Below are 19,743 nucleotides of genomic sequence, written 5' to 3'. Positions count from 1 at the left end.
TAAACAAAACTCGCTAATACATGTATTCACTATGATACACTTAAGTGAGTTACACAAACATTTTTACAAAAAAAACATCCATTTAGACAATTATTTACCCATTTATTCTTCCATCGACCTTTCGATATACATATATAAAAAATATTTATTTCTCAGAAAGACACACATTCACAAGGATGATGTCATCAGTGATATCATTTGAGATGCCATCAGTGATGTCATCAGTGATGTCACTGACCATGTTATGAGTGATGTAATATGTGACGTTATCAGCAGTGCATTGCGGGCGCGCGAGTTATAGTTAGCTGAACTAACTATAACGGGGGAATTTCAAAGGTTTTGTATGAGTGGAATGTCCAGCTAAATATAACATGTATGAAACCTATGGTTTTTTCAGTGAATTTCCTAGGTTTTTTAAATGCTAATTCCTTACTATAACGTGGCTAAAACCTATGGTTTTTTCAGTGAATATATATATCTATATTACTATTATAAATAGAGAACTGTGTCCTTTGAGCCAGGTAAACTCGAAAAGTACCCAACCAATCGCAACACCCAATACAGCGTTGGAAAGGGGGGGTCCTGTAGATGGACATAGGCTATAAAAAAAATAAAAATAAACGTGATTTTATTAATAAACAATAAAAAAAAGTAGTCCCTAAGAAGTAGCGCCGACCGTGTGAGCTAACAACGTGGACGTGCGTGCTGACATCATCTAGCGCGGGGACGAGCGGCGGACAGTAGCGGTGAAGTCGGGCTGAGATAGATTAAGCGCGGGGAGGAGCGGAACGTGTGCGGCTGACTGAAGGAATGGGAGGAGGCGGAACGAGGAGCAGTGAAGTCGGGCTGAGGTATATGCGGAAAGTGTGCGGCTGACTGAAACAATGGGAGGAGGCAGAACGAGGAGCGGTGAAGTCGGGCTGAGGTAGGTGAAGCGCGGGAGCGCTGGGAGAAGGCGGAACTTGTGCGGCTCAGTGAAGTGCTGGGAGTAGGCGGAACGTGTGCGGCTACGTGAAGCGCGGGGAGGAGTGGCCCGTTAGCGTGGGGAGGAGCGGTGAACTGTGTGCGGATGATTGGGGGCCATGAAGGTGGCGGTTTGGCTGTTTGGGGGCCCTGAAGGTGGCGTTGCGCTCCAGGGGACCCCCGGACAACGTCAGTAAGGGCTGCGGCCCTGAAGCAGCCTTTTGCTCCCGGACAACGTTGGGACAGGCTGCTAGTATATATATATATATATATATATATATATATATATATATATATATATATATATATATATATATATATATATATATATATATATATATCGCAGCTCCAACAACAGCAGAGCGTTGCACTCTCAGGCGGGTGCTTTAAATGCGGGGGTGCTCCCGCAAATCAAATACAGCTTCACTCTCCTTCACTCCAGATTTCCATCCATAAGGAAAAAAAGCGCTCTCGGGGGCCATTTGAGTCTTTATTGACAGCAAACAAACACAGTAACAACAGACGAGTTTCGGTATAAACCTTCTTCTATGTTTACCGAAACGCTGCATAGACACGTATTTAAACACTTATTTGTTTAACAAAATCAACAAGGGACAACAGCAAATCGCCACCGCCCAAGCAAAATATAAGCGCCATCCTAAAATGTAAAAAAAAAAGACAGATATCCAGCTTCTTATATCAGCGCTCGCATAATAATCATGCAATTCAAATTCAATGGAGCCCACTGATGGTCAGCATCCATTATATAATTCGTACTTAGAATAAGTATTCAGTGTACTTAGAATAAGTATTCAGTGCTCAATCCTGCCCTATATGGGCTTTCTACAAATGGTAATAAATCTCTAAGTCATTACTCTAAATCCTGTGTCTATTCTGGGCCTCATATACAAATTGACATTTATATTTACAACAGGTAAGAAAAAAGGGGATAGAGTGGAGGAATTAAGAAAAGTAGAAGAGAGAAAACAAGAAAAGAAAATCAATTCAATAATTCATTATATTACATGCAGAAGCTTATTCAAAATTTCAAGAAAGAATGAAAGATATAAAGATTAAAGAATAGGGTATATACAGAGACATACACGAACAAGATAGTGAGCAACTGGAAATCAAAAGATCTCAGTTCATAAGGAAATTCATATTCTTAATAATCTGTCCAAATGCTATAGATGTTATGTTATGTTATGTTATGTTATAACCTATTTGTAAAGCGCACTTCGACCAAGGTTTCATGGCGCTATTTCGAGCTGTTCTGAGTTGACTGCAGTGCGGCTGTTTTACTCATGTGCCTGTATGAACAGCCAAGTCTTAAGCTGCTTTCTAAATTGAAGCAGATCCGGACAGGAACGGATCTCCCATGGGAGTGAGTTCCAGAGTTGGGGCGCCAGATATCCGAAGCGACACCGGCCTTGCCGCTTCCGCTTGAACTTTGCGCTCACCAACAAATTTTGGTGTTTGGAACGGAGGTCACGGGTTGGAATATATCTCAAGATCAAGTTATTAATAAAAATAGGACTATAACAATTTAGGGACTTGAATGTGAGACAAGCAGATTTGAAGGTGGCCCGTTGAAGTAGTGGGAGCCAATGTAGCTTTTTAATCAGGGGTCTGGCCGATTGCCACTTGGGCTGCTGGTAAATCAGTCGTGCCGCCTGGTTCTGTACAAGCTGGAGCCTCCTGATCTGATAAGAGGGAAGGCCTAGATAGATTGAATTTGCGTAATCTAGGTGGGACAAGACTAGGCCAATCACAACTTGTATCAGTGCGGCGTTCTGGATGCGTTGGAGTCTTTTCTGCGGTTTGGCTGTGGTGCCGGCGTAGAGGGTGTTCCAGTAGTCCAGTCGGCTGGTAACGAGTGCCTGGGTGACCGTCTTCCTGGTTTCAGTGGGGATCCATGGGAAGATCTTTCGGAGCATGCGCAGGGTGTTGAAGCGTGATGACGATACAGTGTTACCTTGTCTGGTCATCGAGAGGGAGGAGTCCAGGATGAAGCCCAGATTACGTGTGTGGTCCGTTGGCTTGGGAGTAGAGCCCAGGGCAGGGGGCCACCAGGAGTCGTTCCAGGCGGAGGGAGATGGTCCCAGGATGAGGACTTCCGTCTTATCTGAGTTCAGTTTCAGGCAGCTGTTCTTCATCCACTCGGCGACGTCTTTCATCCCTTCGTGTAGGCTGGTTCTGGCTGAGGCTGGGTCATTGCTGAGGGAGAGGATGAGCTGGGTATCGTCGGCGTAGGAGATGATGTTGAGGTTGTGTTGGCGTGCGATGGCTGCGAGGGGGCTCATGTATACGTTGAAGAGGGTGGGGCTGAGGGAGGATCCTTGTGGTACACCGCAGATGACTTCGGTGGCCTCGGATCTGAACGGGGGGAGGCGGACTCTCTGGGTTCTTCCGGCGAGGAATGAGATGATCCACTCCAGAGCCTTCTCTTGGATACTGGTGTTGCTGAGGCGCTGCACTACGGTGCGGTGGCAGATGGTGTCGAACGCCGCAGAGAGGTCCAGGAGGATGAGGGCCGCTGTTTCTCTGTTGTCGAGCAGGGATCTGATGTCATCAGTGACTGCGATAAGGGCGGTCTCGGTGCTGTGGTTGGCTCGGAAGCCGGACTGCGAGTCGTCGAGGGATCCATTCATCTCGAGGAAGGCGGCAAGCTGTCTGTTGACGGTCTTCTCATTGACTTTGGCAGGAAAGGGGAGGAGCGAGATGGGGCGGAAGTTCTTGAGGTCGGTCGGGTCTGCTGTCTGTTTCTTCAGGAGGGCGCTGAGCTCGGTGTGCTTCCAGCTTTCCGGGAAGGTGGCGGATTTGAAGGAGGCGTTGATGATGTCTCTGAGTTGGGGTGCGATGATGGAGTTGGCCTTGTTGAAGACGTGGTGGGGGCAGGGGTCAGTTGGCGATCCGGAGTGGATGCTGTTCCTCGTGCGGGTGGTGTCTTCGGTGCTGACCGAGGTCCAGGCGCCGAGGGTGGTCGTGGGGGGGCGATGGTATGGTGGTGGGGTACATGGTTGAAGCGCAGAAGCTGTTGTGTATTTCGGCGATCTTGCGTTGGAAGAATGAGGCGAGTGAGTCGCAGATGTCTTGCGAGGGAGTGATGTCGTTGTTTCCAGCACTGGGGTTGGAGAGCTCTTTGGCGATGCTGAAGAGTTCCTTGCTGTTGTGGGCGTTGTTGTCGAGTCGTTCTTTGAATGCTGTCTTCTTGGTGGTGTGGATCAGCTGGTGGTGTTTGCGGGTGGCGTGCTTGAGGGCGGTCCAGTTGTCTGTGGTCTGGTCATTGCGCCAGGCTTTCTCGAGGGTGCAGCAGTTCTTCTTGGAGTTCTTGAGTTCGTTGGTGAACCAGGGGGCTTTCTTGCTGCTGTGTCTGCTGGGGGGGGGGGTCTTCAGTGGTGCGAGATCGTTTGCGCAGTTGGTGATCCATTGCGTGAGGTTGATGGCTGCTTCGCTGGGGTCCGTTGTACTTGCGGGCGGGTTCTGGCTGAGGGAGGTGGTGAGCTGGTCGGCGGTGATCTTGTTCCAGTTCCTGCGAGGGATCTGTTGTGGGCGGTGGGGAGTCGTGGTTCTTTTGAAGCTGAAGTGGACGCAGCTGTGGTCAGTCCAGTGAAGTCCGGTGGAGTGGCTGAAGGGACTTATGTTTTCAACTAGAGAACATTCAGAAGCAGCTTTTTTCAATTTCAAAGAGTGTTTAAAATACATTTTCAAATGGATGGACATCACCTTTTTGAAACATGAACACGGACAGAGGTGCTCTTCTTCTGCCAGATGGCTCCCCTCCTTCTAGCCTCTGGTGGCCCTCTGAATTAAATCCTCCACCAACACTGGTTACTTCATCTAGAAATGTAGGGATTTTGTTTGACTCTGACCTCTCCTTTGTAACCCAAATTTGGCTGATTCCATTGTCCTGGTTTCTGAAATTAAGATCTGTCAGGAAGCTATTGCATCTTTTTCCAGAAGAGACCCAAAAGATCGTAATCCATGCAAAGGTGACATCGCATTTGGATTAATCTAACAGCCTATATCTGGGTCTTCCAAGTTTCTTGACTCAAATACTCCCAATGATATAGAATGCGGCAGCCAGGTTGATTCGACAAATTCCCTTTCGTCATCACATCTCCCCTCATTTGAAGCAGCTTCATTGGCTTCCGGTTGCCAAGAGGGTTGAGTTCAAATCCCTGTCATTGGATTTCAGAGCCATTAGGGGGAAAGGTCCACAATACCTGAGAAAAAAGCTTAGTAAGTATCATCAGGAGAGACCTTTGAGATCTAACCACCTGCGACTCTTGCGCATCTTGAGGTTTGCCAAGGTTTGTCAAGGTGGCAGGTCTTTCTTGGTACTATTGGCCAAGCCCATCGATCTACGCATGGTCGAGTATGAACACTGTTTCAGGAAAGATTTTAAAACCATGCTCTTCAATCAAGTATTGATATAAATGGCCTATCCTATTCTACAGTCTTGCTTTTGAGCGCTGGGACGCCTCTGTTGAAGAGGCCGCATGCTGTAAAAATGACTTTTATTGATTGTTAGGGTTACTCTGTGACCCCATGTCACCAAGGGCTCAACACTTCACTAGCTTGATTTTCCAATTTACACACCTTTATGTTCTGATACTTTGGTAAAACGTATTTGATTGCGGGAATGAAGATTACAAAAATAATGCATATGGAGCTGTATCCTGAACTGGTGTACAGGTTCCACACAGGTTCAGTCCCCTGTTTGTATGTGTTTGCATTATCAAAAATAGCCAATCTTAACTTCTCAGGGGCGTCAAAAACTGTTTACAAAATCAACTAATATTGACAGATACATAAATATGTAAATAAAGAAGGAAAATACACCGTTAGTTTGATTGGCTGGAGCAGCGCAAGTTCAGCTAACAAAATCTAATATGGACAATTGGTTTTCTTGACTAAAGCACCAGAATGTTGCAACAAAAAGTGAGTATGGAATAGGAGTAAAAAAAGCAAAGTCATATGTTAACGTCTAATGTATCACATCGTCGTTTAGAAAAATATATTTTTTTAAGCTGCAACCCTATCATTAAAATGATAAATTGTGTATACTTGTGGTACGTGAGTTAAATAAAAGATATGAAAATTTGTGTATTTGTTTTTGTATGTCTATAAATTGTATAAACAGGAGTTGCTTAGCCCTGGTCCATGGTCACAGTAGTGATTCAGTGAGGGTCCACAGAAGTCTAAAGTTTAAGAACCACTGGTTCAATATTCTTAAATTTAACTTGGAATTTCCCCAGTTTAGATCAGGATATTCGTGCAGAAAATCTCAGAAAGACGCAGCCTCTGCTTACTATTTATGAGCTGTGCTGTCTGAAATCAATGCGTAACTTGGAAAAAGTTACGTTAAATGTGAGTATTTTTGACCGAATAAATGCAAAAAAAGAAAGGTTGTCAGCTTTGCACTGAGCGGGCATATATGTGAATGATACCGTCCCTGTTGTTCAACAGAGATCTGGAATGGGTGAATTAAACTCAAGGTGACACAGTAACTCTGATGACCTCACACACTTGGTATGTCACTTACCTTCCAGTATCTTCCATTGTATGTGCAGCCACATTCATTCATGGACACACAGCGGTCTCCACCGAACATGTATTCATCTTCACACTGACAGCCTTCAAAGCACTGTTTAGTACACTGGGATAGTCCATCAAGGAGAGCACAATAAAAGTCACAGGTGGACGTGCAGAGCTCGTAACGGCTTTTATTACCACAGGTGACGGCTAAAGGGAAAAAATAAACAAAAAACATTTTTTAAATGCAGAAAGGTGTGTCTCACTCTCATGCTGATCCCCGTTGCCAACCACTTTTGCTATAGAATATCTTAGCTGAATGGCACCTGGCATTGTCCCTCCTGGAGACGATACAGGTACAAGTCAAGAAGTCAAGGATAGAGCTAATAAAAGCTGAATGGCACCTGGCATTGTCCCTCCTGGAGACGATACAGGTACAAGTCAAGTAGTCAAGGATAGAGCTAATAAAAAGCAACTTTTTTAGTTGATGTGGAAATGAATTAGTTTGTGTAGTTCAATTGCCAGACCCCTGTATTCACTGTTTGCACAGATAAATCATGAGATCGCTCTCAGGAAATGTCCAAGATCTAAGAGAGCACCTATGTTTTCCCTAAACTGGTAGGATGTGATTCGGCTGTGCTGAGCGATGTCACATCTGTATACACTTTTGTGAATCAGGACCTTCTCTATTCATTTTAATCCATTTGTTTCAAAATAGGTCTCATGGCAAAATCATTAGGAGAGTAAATATTCAGGTGTTACTTATTTGCTGGTGCGCTATCCTATAACTACTACAATAGGAGCTTCAGGGGGAATAACAGGACAACCATCCCCCCACTCAACAAGTGTCAAAACAATAAGTGGCTGTCCTTACTAGGATACACAAAGTAATCTTCAATTTTTGATGTAAGGAGGGTTTGTATCTTTTCAGACCTCACCTACAATTACTACCATTGTTATATGGTTATCTCGCTATAGTGTATTCAGTCTCGTATAGATTACAGCAACGCTCTATATCAGGGATCCCCAAAATACTGCTTAAACAAACTTCAGCGGGTCCAGAACTGCGCTGCACGCACCCTCCTCGGAATATCGCGTGGAAACTCTATAGGGTCTGGCCTGAAATCCCTGCACTGGCTCCCTGTCAGAGAGAGGATCAAATTTAAGGCCATTTGCATTACCCACCAATCCTTCTGGAGATCGGGGCCACTGATCAATCATCCCTTGATCACCCCCTACCATCCAAAAAAAGATCTCCGCTCATCCAAAGCCTTTTTAACTGCTGTTCCACAGATACAAAGAGCCAGAGCAGGTGGTCGCAGCTTTTCCTACAATGCATCCAAGATATGGAACCCTCTCCCCCTCCGCTTTAAATCCAACCCAAACGTGCTCACCTTTCGTAAACAACTGAAAACTTTCCTCTTCAACCAAAAAAAATCTAATAAAATCATCAACCGGCGATCCCCCCTCAGCAGAAGTTCCTCTACCCACCAGAGCCTGGATGCCTTAGGGTAACTGTCCGCGCTTTACAAACCTCCTTTCCATTCCATTCCATTCCATTCCTTGGTGTTGCAACCGTGAGGTGCCTTTTTTCTTTTCCACACTTTTTCAGTTTATGGGTGGATGGTGATGGTAGTTTTTAGGTTGAATTGAGATACACTATGGCGAGATAACCATATAACAATGGTAGTAATTGTAGGTGAGGTCTGAAAAGATACAAACCCTCCTTACATCAAAAATTGAAGATTACTTTGTGTATCCAAGTAAGGACAGCCACTTTTGTTTTGGCGCTATCCTATAACACCTTGAGGTTCTGTGTCAAAAAATGCAAGTACATCTTACAAAGACAGTACTGAGAAAAAAGTATCAAGTGCAATTTGCAGAAATTTACTGACCAAATTCAAATATAATATTGTATTCCCTTAGAATCTGCAGGAGAGAATTTGTTCTTCCTAAATGCACCCCATTTCTTTCTTTATTTTTTTGTGTAATATTTGCCAGTATCTTTTTACCTCCAGCATACAATCCTAATTAGTAAATGGTAGGATAACATTGCTCATTTCACAATTTTTTGTTACATTGGGTTTACTTACGACAAAATGAGGCAGTTCTCCATGATGAAATAGTGGCCCCAGCAGCTTGGCATGCTGCTGCATAGGCCTGAAGACTCTTACAAAGAACATCTCCACTTCCAGCCGCATAACACAAATCATAGGTGCAGTGATTGTAGTAGACTGTGGGACTGACTTTGGCATGACACTTTTTGAAAGGTCCAGCAGTGTTGGTGATCATACCACAGGAAACAGTGCTCTTGTAGCGTGCTATCTTGTCTGCAGGACAGACTGGACACTGACCCACGCAGTCATCTCTGCACTTGGCTCCACCATTCGACACTTTCCATGCAATGCCAAATTCCTTCACATTCTTGGCAATCTTTTTATTAGGCAGCATGAACTCATCTTTTTTATTGTCATTAAAGTTGCCACACAGGCCTCCCAGTTTCCCTTTGTAGCTGCTGGGGAGGCTGATCATCACATAATAGACAGTGTCGTAAAGTACAGTAAGACCAAAATCAGTCTGAAGAACAATATGTATGCCCTCCTGGTTAATCCATACTGTGCCGTCATCAAGGGTCAGTGGTAAATTGGTAATTTCTCCACCAACCTGTCAATAAAAAACAGACATAGGAAAATAGTTGCAAAGACTTCACTTAATTGTTTCTGCATACAAATCCTTTTCACATCAGGTAATTTTTTGGCTCTGCGGTGTTGGATCTATGTGATAACTAGGAAAGTTTTTGATATAATGGCCAGGACTGTACACCATCCAACTACTCATCTATATTTTGAGGGGGTCGCAGTGGTACATTGATTGAACCTTTGGCAGTTTAACTTCTCCTGGCCGGGGTCTCTGAGGATTTGGACATAAGCTGTGCAAAGGTCTTGGGTTTACTCCACCATTCATGGTGGCAAACCACCTAACCAGTTCAAATTGATTAGTCCGCCACTGTGTCTGGTGGAATTGCCCCCTTGAACCACTTCCATCTTTGTGAAAGCTGAAAATGGTGTCACTATCATATTAGCTCATAATACTCTGCATGATGGGGTGACTGGTAGATAGACAATGACCATATAACTCCAATTTTTTAGACATTGTTTCTTCACCAAAATGGTTCCTACCGATACAGACGTAACCATTTGGGTGGTGAACCACTACCCTGGCCGAAAACTTAAAAAAGACAGTCTTTTTCCTACTGCCTTAGTGAAAGATTTAAGCCCCTAAATTTAGCAGACACGTAATCTGATCACTCGAGGAGACCAGCGTGGGGCAGGAGTACGCGGAACGCCGGCTCTTTTTCATTAATTCAGGAGCTTATATGCACAAAAACCGAACCATACCTGTATTTGCCCAGCGAAATGTATTTTAACTACAGAGTTCACCTCCCGCCACAGGATTAATGTGGCCTTGAATTATCGCCACATTGGAAACTACAATACAGTGAAACCGTTCAGCCGTGAACAAGTCGCATGTACAAACTTACTGAGGCGACAAAACACGTGTTGGCTTGGGAACAGTTTACCTACTGGAAGCTTGAAGATTGATTACAACAAGAAGAAATCAACTGATTGATTTACTGTCTTATGTGTGAATAACATCTGAAACGACCATTTAGAATTTACGTGTGCTGGGGTATATTATTGATTTTGTCTTGTTGCTTATGTCACAGAAACCTAAGGAGGCAGGTGGTTCTCCCTAACCCTTCAGCACCGTCACCACTTAGAAAATCACCTTGCAAATATTTAGTGAAACCACCTAAAGGCAACTATATCCTATCACCCATTCCACCAACCCCCCTTTAGACTACACGTAATCTGATTAACAGACTGTCCAATTTTCCCTATTTTCCTGTCGAGGTGCTGTGTTATCTTGTCCTCATGAGCTTCCGGTTTCATACCTTTGCTAGTGATTCGCTTCAAGGGTGAACAGATAAATCCCTGGATGGGGTTTCCATCACCCACGACAATAGGCTACATAGTAAAATTGAGGTAAAACAGAGGCTAAGGTTTTAGGAGAAATTCATTTTCAAAGTGAAGATAATCTTTCTTGAAAAACACTCCCTCTTGCCAGGGAACTTTCAAAGAATATGACAACATTGTTACAGGTAAGTAACCTGTTATCTTTACCTGTATTTCGATCTCAGATGTCACATTTTTGCTGTTAACTTTTCATATATGGTGTACTGAAGCTTTGTGCTCATTAACACAACGAGTACCAGGTCAAGCCCCATGCCTTGTTGTTGAACTTTCCCATCTTTGATCACCACTACTTGTAGTTATTGCTTTGTACAGTAGTGGTGTACTCAAGGTATGCCTCACTGCAACCTCAAATGAAAGGTACCTCACAGACGTAAGTAAATGCAGTTAAGGACTTACCTTGACTTTCCACTTCCTCCCTCTTTCGATGTTGATAGTATACCCATCCACAGACACGGACACCATCCTGGTAACTGCCACATTGCCCTTACCAAAGCTTTCATTCTCTACCAGGACTGTGAATTCCCGAAGTCTTGAAGCATCTTCCATTACTTGGGTCAGTATGTATGTGCAGGTGCCTTGGAATTGAAAGGACAGGCCATCAAATGAAATGTAGTGAGGATCTCCGGATACAACACATTTACCCAATCCGGTTGGCTGACATCCCAGGATGCCATTCGCCCGATTGCACTTTTCATTGACACTGCAGGGAACTTTCTTGCACGCTACAGCTCTATTGTCACCGCACTTGCAGCGTTCTTTGCACCCATTATCTAGATAGAACTCTTTCCCCCTCTTGTAGTACCTTTCCTTGTACACACACCCACATTGTGCTTCAGTGACACATTTGTCTCCACTCAAGATGAAACCATTGTTACAAAAGCATCCTTCTGTGCACAGTGCATTGCAACCTGTTGGTGGGGACAGACCCCAGCAGGTGGCAGGGCATCCATTTCCACACACCTCATAGTGCATATTCACGGGGCAAGATGGACCTGGTAAAAAAAAGAACACCATCTTGTAAGTACATTGGTAAAAAGTGGGTCGGCAGAGAAAATGAATATCTTGTATGTAGTCAAAAAGTAATGATATGCGGTAATTACACTAAGAAAACAGTAATGACATGTAAGCACATTCAGAAAAAAATAACATTTTGTAAGTACACTATGAAGAAATAAAAGCATGTAAATACATTGAGAAAAAAATAATGCCACATAAGTACTTCGAAGGGAGAACAAGTAATATTATGTTTAACGTAAATTTATAGAAATTACTACAATGTTTTTCTGTCAATAAAAAATCTGTTGTTGGGGCATTCTGTAAAAGTAATACATTTAAAGTCCAATGCAAGAAAAGTAATATCATGCAAGGACATTAAGGAGAAGAAATATAATGTTGTAAATAATTTGAAGAAAATTATAACATAAGTTCCTTGCGAGAAATAGTGTTTAGTAAGCATAAATATTATAAAGTGACTACCCTAAAGAAAAGTAATATTGTTATGTAAGTATGTTGAGAAAAGGTAATTATATTTGATCAGTACATTCTGAAAAACTAATGACATGATTCAACAACAGGGAGAAACAGTAATACTATAAGCACATTGAAAAGATTATCATGCAATAATCATGCAATATAAGCATATTTTAATGAAATTTGAATATCATTTGGTTGTGCAGGATCACCACCATAATTTGGCGCTGCGACTGGTCTACCAAACCCAGGGCTCTACTGTACCATTTAAAGCTGGGTAAATTCTGAGGTGCATATTTATTAAAGAGTTGTGTTGTCCTTGCGCATCGCAGTGGTCCGCAAGGGCAATAGCTATTAAGTTAGATTTATCAAGTGCATTGTAAGGCCACAAGCCCTGCGTGACTTGATAAATCTAGAATGACGCAACACAGCGCAAATCGCTGCAGTGTGTTACTCTGCCCCATGGTGGCGTTCCGTCGATGGAGCGCGGGTGTTCCAACTCATCCATCCATGTATTTTGATGTATTCCCAGATTTACCAAGACTATAAACCTAGGAATGCATCAGAATGCTACGCCTCGCCTGATGAGGCATAACGAGGAGACATATCTTAATTTCTCCTTGAGATTTTTCCATCTGTAGCACACATAGAAGAAGGATGTTGCCTTAGATTGCCCCTTCCTGCACAAAAACAATCCTGGTGACCATGGTGCAATGGTGCAGCAATTGGCGCTAGACAGCCAAAAGTGCGCCAGCGCATGGAACAGTCAGGAATGCACTGTGTAATGTTAAAAACTGCACATTTCTGCCCTTTTCCTATCATGGAGCAAGCAAGGCCACTTGCTGTGCTGCGATACTTCTTGATAAATGTGCCCTAGATTCTGTTAGGCAAGCTTCAAGTGGAAACCCTTAACCTGTTAACCTGTGTTCCAAAACCTCAAAAGATTTACCTACCCAGGGTGAGCATGTGAAATACCACCCCAGCCGCTGCAAGTGAAGGCTGTTGAGAACCCCGACAGACAGGTTTAAATTTGTTTTCTTTTTTCTGTACGTCTGTTTATAAATGTTAAAGTGTTGGTTTCCAATTGTTATAGACACAGCATCGGTGTACTTCAGTGTCATTGAATTTTTAATGAATAGATTCCAGATTTTAAAGGTTAGGACTGATAACAATTTCACAATGCTTCTAAAGCCATAAAGAAAAAATAGAATGCCACCTGTATGCTTTTTGATCAATAAAAGCACAGGTAATTGATCTGTTTTACATTTTTGGAAGCAAAAGCAAGCTACATGAGGTTACCCATAAACCCAGTGGGGACAAGGGTAAACATGTATAACATAAACAATGTCTTGAGGAGTATTGTTTAAAACGGGAATAGTTAAAGAGCAAAATAAATTACTGTGGAGGGGCATAGGGTAACACAAAGACATGGAGCCAGACTCCAAATGCTTTCCACATATATTTAAGTAAATTATATGGTCAATACAAAAACAAATTAATTCATATAGAAAATGCACTGTGTTACATTAAATGTCATGTAACCTGTGATAACGTGCACAAGTGCTTGTGAAAGGTGAAAGGCGACAGTGACACGTGAGGGGGGTATGTACAGCAGAAGAAGAGGCGCAAACAGGGATATATATATATATATATATATATATATACAGTGAAATAGACTGTGTTTCTTGTACAGTTTATACACGTATGTACAAATTGGGATCTTCTGGTCAATCACAGTGAAGGCGCCGTGAATTTTGCTGTGGAGGTCGATGGCGTTTTGGTCTACATGCAATGTAAGGCCATCATTAGGACCAGGTTACAAAATGTCAATACAGTGTGGGTTGGCATCACTGAGCGAATCCAGACAGATGGCGTATCCCGGTGGTAGGCGGTGAACTGCTCTATCAGGACTGAATTCAATGAATTGGTGCAGGTTTGGAGGGGAAGGGATCCAAGACACAGTCAGCAATAAGCCATCAAGGATCGCGTGATCATGGAGGGAGCTGCGTTTTCCTGTGGTTGGCCGGGAACCACAAACAGACTCAGAATGAGTCGAAGGGAAAATGAACAGCCGGGTTCAGTCTCCTTGAGGTGCGAGCGCCCACTGTTGAGCCGGCTTGAGTCCTTTGATAACTGATTAGTCATCACCAGAATCACGCTGGTTCACCAGCACAGGAAAACGCAGCTCCCCCACGATCATGCGGTCCTTGATGGCTTCCTGATGAACGCTTCTTGGAACTTTTCCCATCTGAGCCCGAATCAATTAATTGAATTCACCCCTGATAGAGAGGTTTGCCCCCTACCACCAGGATACTCCGTCTATCCGGATTCACTCAGTGATACCCACCCACACTGTATTAGAATTTTGTAACCTGGTCCTGGTGATGGCCTAACATTGCATTCAGGCTGAAACGCCAGTGACCCCTACAGCGTAATACACAGCACCTACACTGTGATTGTCCAGAAGATCCCAATTTGTACATATGTGTATTATCTGTATAAGCATCACAGTCTATTTCACTGTATATACAACCCTATTTGCGCGTCTTTTTCCTCAGTACATAACCCCTCATGTGTCACTGTCACGGTTTACCTTTCACAAGCACTTGAGCATGTTATCATAGGTTACATGACACTTACTGTAACACAGTGCATTTTGTACATGGAATCATTTGTTTGTCTGTTGACCATATAATTTACTTAAGTATATGTGGAAAGCATTTGTATAAAAAAAATTCTTGCTCCATAAATGTGTGTTTCCCTATGCCCTTCCAAAGCAATTTGTTTTGCTCTTTAACTATTCCCCTTTAAAACGATACCCCTGATATGTTATGTTATTAAGTATTTTGTATCGCGCTCTATTACTACAAAGTATCCTGGCGCGTGAGTTTTAGAAAAAGAGAGTGTCAGAACATAGCATAACCAACCCAACTAGAGAGGGGCATTAAACAGATGGGTTTTTAACCCCTTCTTAAAAACAGAGATGGTCGGAGAGGCTCTAAGGTACGGAGGAAGTACATTCCAGGCTCTGGCGGCTTTAACTGCAATGGACTGGCCTCCCAGTCTGACATATTTGTATCTAGGCAGGGCCAATTGACATTGGTTGGCAGAGCGCAGTGCACGGTTTGGGGTGTAAAATGAGAACCGTTTCTGCAGATAAACCGGTCCAAGATGATGGACCGCTCGAAATGCCAGAACCAGAACCTTAAAAAGAATTTGATGCGGCACTGGAAGCCAGTGAAGGCTTCGTATGTGGCTCCGCACACTGGATCTCCTAGGTAGCGAGAATAGCAGACGTACCGCCGCATTTTGGATCACCTGCAAGCGGTGTACCATGTAGTCAGGCAAGCCACTAAATAGTGCGTTTGCATAGTCGAGCCAAGACAGAATCAGGGCTCGTAATACAGTCTCTTTGGCTACTCTAGGGAGAAGAGGGAAAAATCTTCTCAGAGTTTAAGAGTGGCGAAGCAAATGCCAGTCAGTTTTTTGATGTGGTCCGAAAATTTAAGGTCCTGTCCAAACCAGACCCCCAAATTCTTGACTGGACCTCCCACAGAGTTAGGGCAGGGCAGGTCCGAGGGCCATATCTGGTCCTTAAAGTTGTCAGGGAAGGAACCAAAGAAAAGGACCTCAGACTTGTCTTCATTGCACTTAAGTTGGACCTGTGCAAGCCACCGAAAGACTGCTGACAGGCAGAGCCGTACTGTAGATGGATCAAAGATACCCTTAGGCCAGGTGAAAAGCAGCTGCGTATCATCAGCATAGGCCATTATTTTGGCTCTCAGCTGTTTCGCCAGATAAAGTAGGGGAGTCATATATACATTAAAGAGTAAGGGGCTAAAAGTAGACCCCTGGGGGACCCCTGTCGTCAGTCTCTTCGGCGAGGAGGTGTGAGGAGGCATCCAGACCTGCTGTGTCCTATTACTCAGAAATTATGTTATCCAGTCGAGGGCAGGCCCGAGATACCAACGGTCTTTAGTCTCGCAAGGAGCAGTGAGTGGGGCACCGTATCGAAGGCGGCAGAGAGGTCCAATAAAATCAGGACTGCTCTGCCACCCCCGTCCAGGCACTCCCGAACCGCCTCCAAGACCTCAACCAGTGCCGTCTCGGTACTATAGGCGGCTCTGAACCCTGACTGTGCTGGATGTAGCGCTTGGGAGGACTCGATGAAACTATCAAGCTGTCTAAATACCACCTTCTCACACACTTTTGCCAAAGCCTACTCCCTGCCTACTCCATTCTGGTCAACCGTGTCGAACAGGCGGGTCTCAGAGACTCTGCCCTAGCCTGGCTGAAATCGTTCATCTCCGAACGTACTCAGTCTGTCTGCTTAGGCTCCTTTTCTGCTGCCAAAATCAAGTCTTTCTGTGGGGTGCCCCAAGGCTCTTCATTATCCCCCTTGTTATTCAACCTATACATGCGGCCCCTTCTTTTCGCTCTGAGAAAGCACAAAGTCACTGTATATAATTATGCAGATGACTTGCAGCTCGTTTTCGTTCTTAACTCCCCAAATGCGGTGGAGGACTTCCAAGCTACTATGACTCTAATCCAGAGTTGGATGTCCTCAAATCACCTTAAATTAAACCCAGGGAAAACTGAGTTGATCCTGCCCGGCAAGAGCGAAATCAGTTGGAGCCCCAACTTCTGGCCTACTGATATGGGCCTCCCCCTAAGAAATCTCTGACTGTAAAAAGTCTGGGGATAACCATCAATGAGGACCTCTCGCTAAGATCCCAAATTGGAACCGTGGTTTCTTCTGGATTTTTCCAATTGAGGAAAATTAGGAAAATCGCCCACTTCCTCACTCCCTCCGCCTTAATTCAGGTGGTCACGGCCCTAGTCCTCTCCCACATCGACTTCTCAAACAGCCTATACCTTGGCCTACCTGTAGGACAACTTAGAAGACTGCAGTACTTACAGAATCAGGCCGCCAGGCTGATCTGCAAAGTACCCAAATGGGAATCGATCAAACCAGGCATGGAGAGCCTGCACTGGCTACCCGTGGCTCAAAGAGACGAATTCAAAGCCGGATGTATCATCTTTAAGGCTCTGCAAGGCAAGGGACCTCTATTCATCAGACAGCTGATCGGAAGATACGTTCCCTCACGGAACCTTAGATCAGCCCACAAAGACCTTCTTGAAGTACCGCGCTTTAAGAAAAAACGACAAGGTGGCAGCGGCTTCCACTTCCTAGCAGCTACCCTATGGAATTCTCTGCCACTAGCACTCAGACAGAGTAGAGACCTCCTTGCCTTCAGAAAGGCATTCAAGACTCACCTCTTCACAAAAGCCTCCTTGAAATAACGCTCCCGGCAGACTCACCCTCTGTTATGTTTTTTATCTTTCCAGCGCCAAGAAGCCCTCGGGCGTATGTGCGCTTTACAAATTTTTAATAACATAACATAACATAACATAACAAAGCTGGCAACAATGAGATGGGCCGGTAGCTCGAAGGCGCTGTTAACATTGACCCCTCGAGACATTGTTTATATATTACATTTTTATAAAGCATATAAAAATTCTTAATCTACTTTCTTCGAATCCTAGCATAGTTGCAAATGCTTTACCCAAAAACCCCAATGAATTGCTCTGTGTTAGGCATGGGAGAAGACGACTCATTTCAATGACCAACATTATAGCATGATGGTGTGTTAGCCGTCAATTTGAATGACCTTTAATAGTATGGGATTCAGTCGGACAATCATTTAAAGATGATAGCTGTAGCTTTAAGTATCATTAACTAGACTGTTAACAGGGCAACTAAGCGGGGACACAGTAGGGTAGGTGCATGGATTTCCCCAACATTATGCGAAATACATTTTGCTGATAATCTGTATGAAAAATTTATCTGAGGGTATATTTAGGATGTTAAAGTCCTTCATTAAAAAATGTCTCCTGGCTGTTGCAGACATCATTTTTATAAATCCCGCAACACATCTTATTGTCACACCAGTTTTCTGAGGGCAAAAATGATGCAAACGAGCATAACCACCCAGGGAGAAAAAATATGTGAAATTGAATAACCTCTAAATAGGAATGATGTAACATTATATTTGCATAATAATAAAGTGTGCTAGAGATCTGGCCACTCATGAATTCTAAAACCAACATTTGAAGGAGGAGGCGCTATGTTAATTGGAACCTGAAATATTCATGTGAGACTTACTGCAGAATGAGGGCGTTCTCCATTCTGGTATCTGAATGCCAAGGACTTGGCATGCCATAACATAGGAAGTGATGGCATTGCAAGTTGCTATGAAGTGCCCCTTGTACTGACAGGCATCAAAGAGGCAGTTGTTGAAGAAGGGTGTTGGGTCAATAGTATCGTAGCATTCCCTGAATGGCCCGTCGACCTTGTTGACTACCCCACAATATTGGCCACTCTTGTATTTTTCTTTCTGGGCATCAGTGCACAGCGGGCAGCTCCCAGTGCATTCAGGTTTGCACCCAGGTATGTCTCTAATCTTCCAACTGTTAGCAAACTGAGCAACAGTGGTTGCTTTGACCCCGTTCTTCATGGTCAGATCATCACTGCCAACGTTGTTGCCGTTTCCACAAAGGCCACCGACCTCATTGGCGTATGTGCTGGGCAGAGAGACCCTGACATGGCTGTTCCAGTCGAATGTAACTGAAACTTCAAAGTCTGTCTTGACGACCCCTCTTCCTCCACTGATGAAAGCGATGATTCTGTCAGTTCGGAAGAATAATGGTAGAGCTGTGAGAACGCCATCCACCTAAAGGAAAAAAAGAGAAGACACTGTCACTCTCCTCGTTCGCTTGCTCACTTGTAGTCACGCCACAATACACCACGCTACACACCCAACAAATAAAGCCGGTTTGCAATCCCAGGAATGCAGTGGTGTCAAGAGTTGCATTCGATGGACAGGAAGATGATGTTTGAGCCACTTTGGTGATGGGGTGAAAAGTAAATCCATGCAGGCTGATGTCCCACCCGAAGATACTGAAAGGTCACTTCAGTGTTGATTCGGCATTTAATCAAATAATACAGTCTGATCTGCCATTTGATCAAGGTAGATATGACATCTTAATGCTTATGTCATCAGTGCTTTTGCATTAATTATGGGTGATTCTCACGTATCTATTCGTGTGCCCTAAATTAGGGCGGCACAGGTGGGTGGTTATATATGTAAATGCAAAATTAAATACGTAATACCTGTAAATCCGTTAAAAAAGATAGCCTTTATCCATTATTTGTGTGATTTGCGGTTTCAAGTGTGGTGTCAGAGCATGCCAAAACGTTTCTCTTGATAGACATTAATCCCATGCGCTCTATCTTCAGACTGCATGAAGGTATTTTGATATTCAGAACAGAGTAGAACGGTACATCTATATTACGATGACATTGTCTCAAATAGCGTTGTAAGATACGAAAGGTGAATGCCATAATTGGGTACCAGAGGCGTAGCTAGAGCTTGTGCCGCCCAGGGCTATCCTCAGATTGCCGCTCCTGGTGGGGGTTGGGAGGGGGGTGCTGGAGAAAAAGAACGAGAGACACGTAGTATCGCCGCTAATAGTTACCTTGATCATGCAAGTTACATGCACATACATAACACAGTCCAAGGCCACACAGTTGAATACACTGGTGACCGGCAGTAAGTAGAACACACGGCCTGTTACCCTGCAGGATTTCAGGAAGGGCCTAAAAACATGGTTATTCAATTAACGTCCCTCATCACCAGCAATGCCCCCACCCCTCAGCGCCTAGATACCCGCA

General features: G+C 44.0%; 1 protein-coding gene across 1 annotated transcript in view; it reads right to left on the bottom strand.

The window, feature by feature from the left end:
- Window positions 1–19,743, bottom strand: part of LOC147701270 (IgGFc-binding protein-like) — a 1,577,064-nt gene that overhangs the window by 180,086 nt on the left and 1,377,235 nt on the right. Inside the window, exons 24-27 of the mRNA XM_086930001.1 lie at window positions 18,175–18,742; window positions 10,935–11,530; window positions 8,595–9,165; window positions 6,512–6,711 (exon numbers count right to left, since the gene is read on the bottom strand). Coding sequence (XP_086786127.1) covers window positions 6,512–6,711; window positions 8,595–9,165; window positions 10,935–11,530; window positions 18,175–18,742 — 1,935 coding nt within the window. The remainder of the gene's footprint in view (window positions 1–6,511; window positions 6,712–8,594; window positions 9,166–10,934; window positions 11,531–18,174; window positions 18,743–19,743) is intronic.

This window comes from Lissotriton vulgaris, chromosome 7 (assembly GCF_964263255.1).
Source record: "Lissotriton vulgaris chromosome 7, aLisVul1.2, whole genome shotgun sequence".
Taxonomy (NCBI): Eukaryota; Metazoa; Chordata; class Amphibia; order Caudata; family Salamandridae; genus Lissotriton; species Lissotriton vulgaris.
The sequence above is the reverse complement of the archived record's forward strand: the minus strand, read 5'-3'. Positions and strand labels throughout refer to the sequence as shown.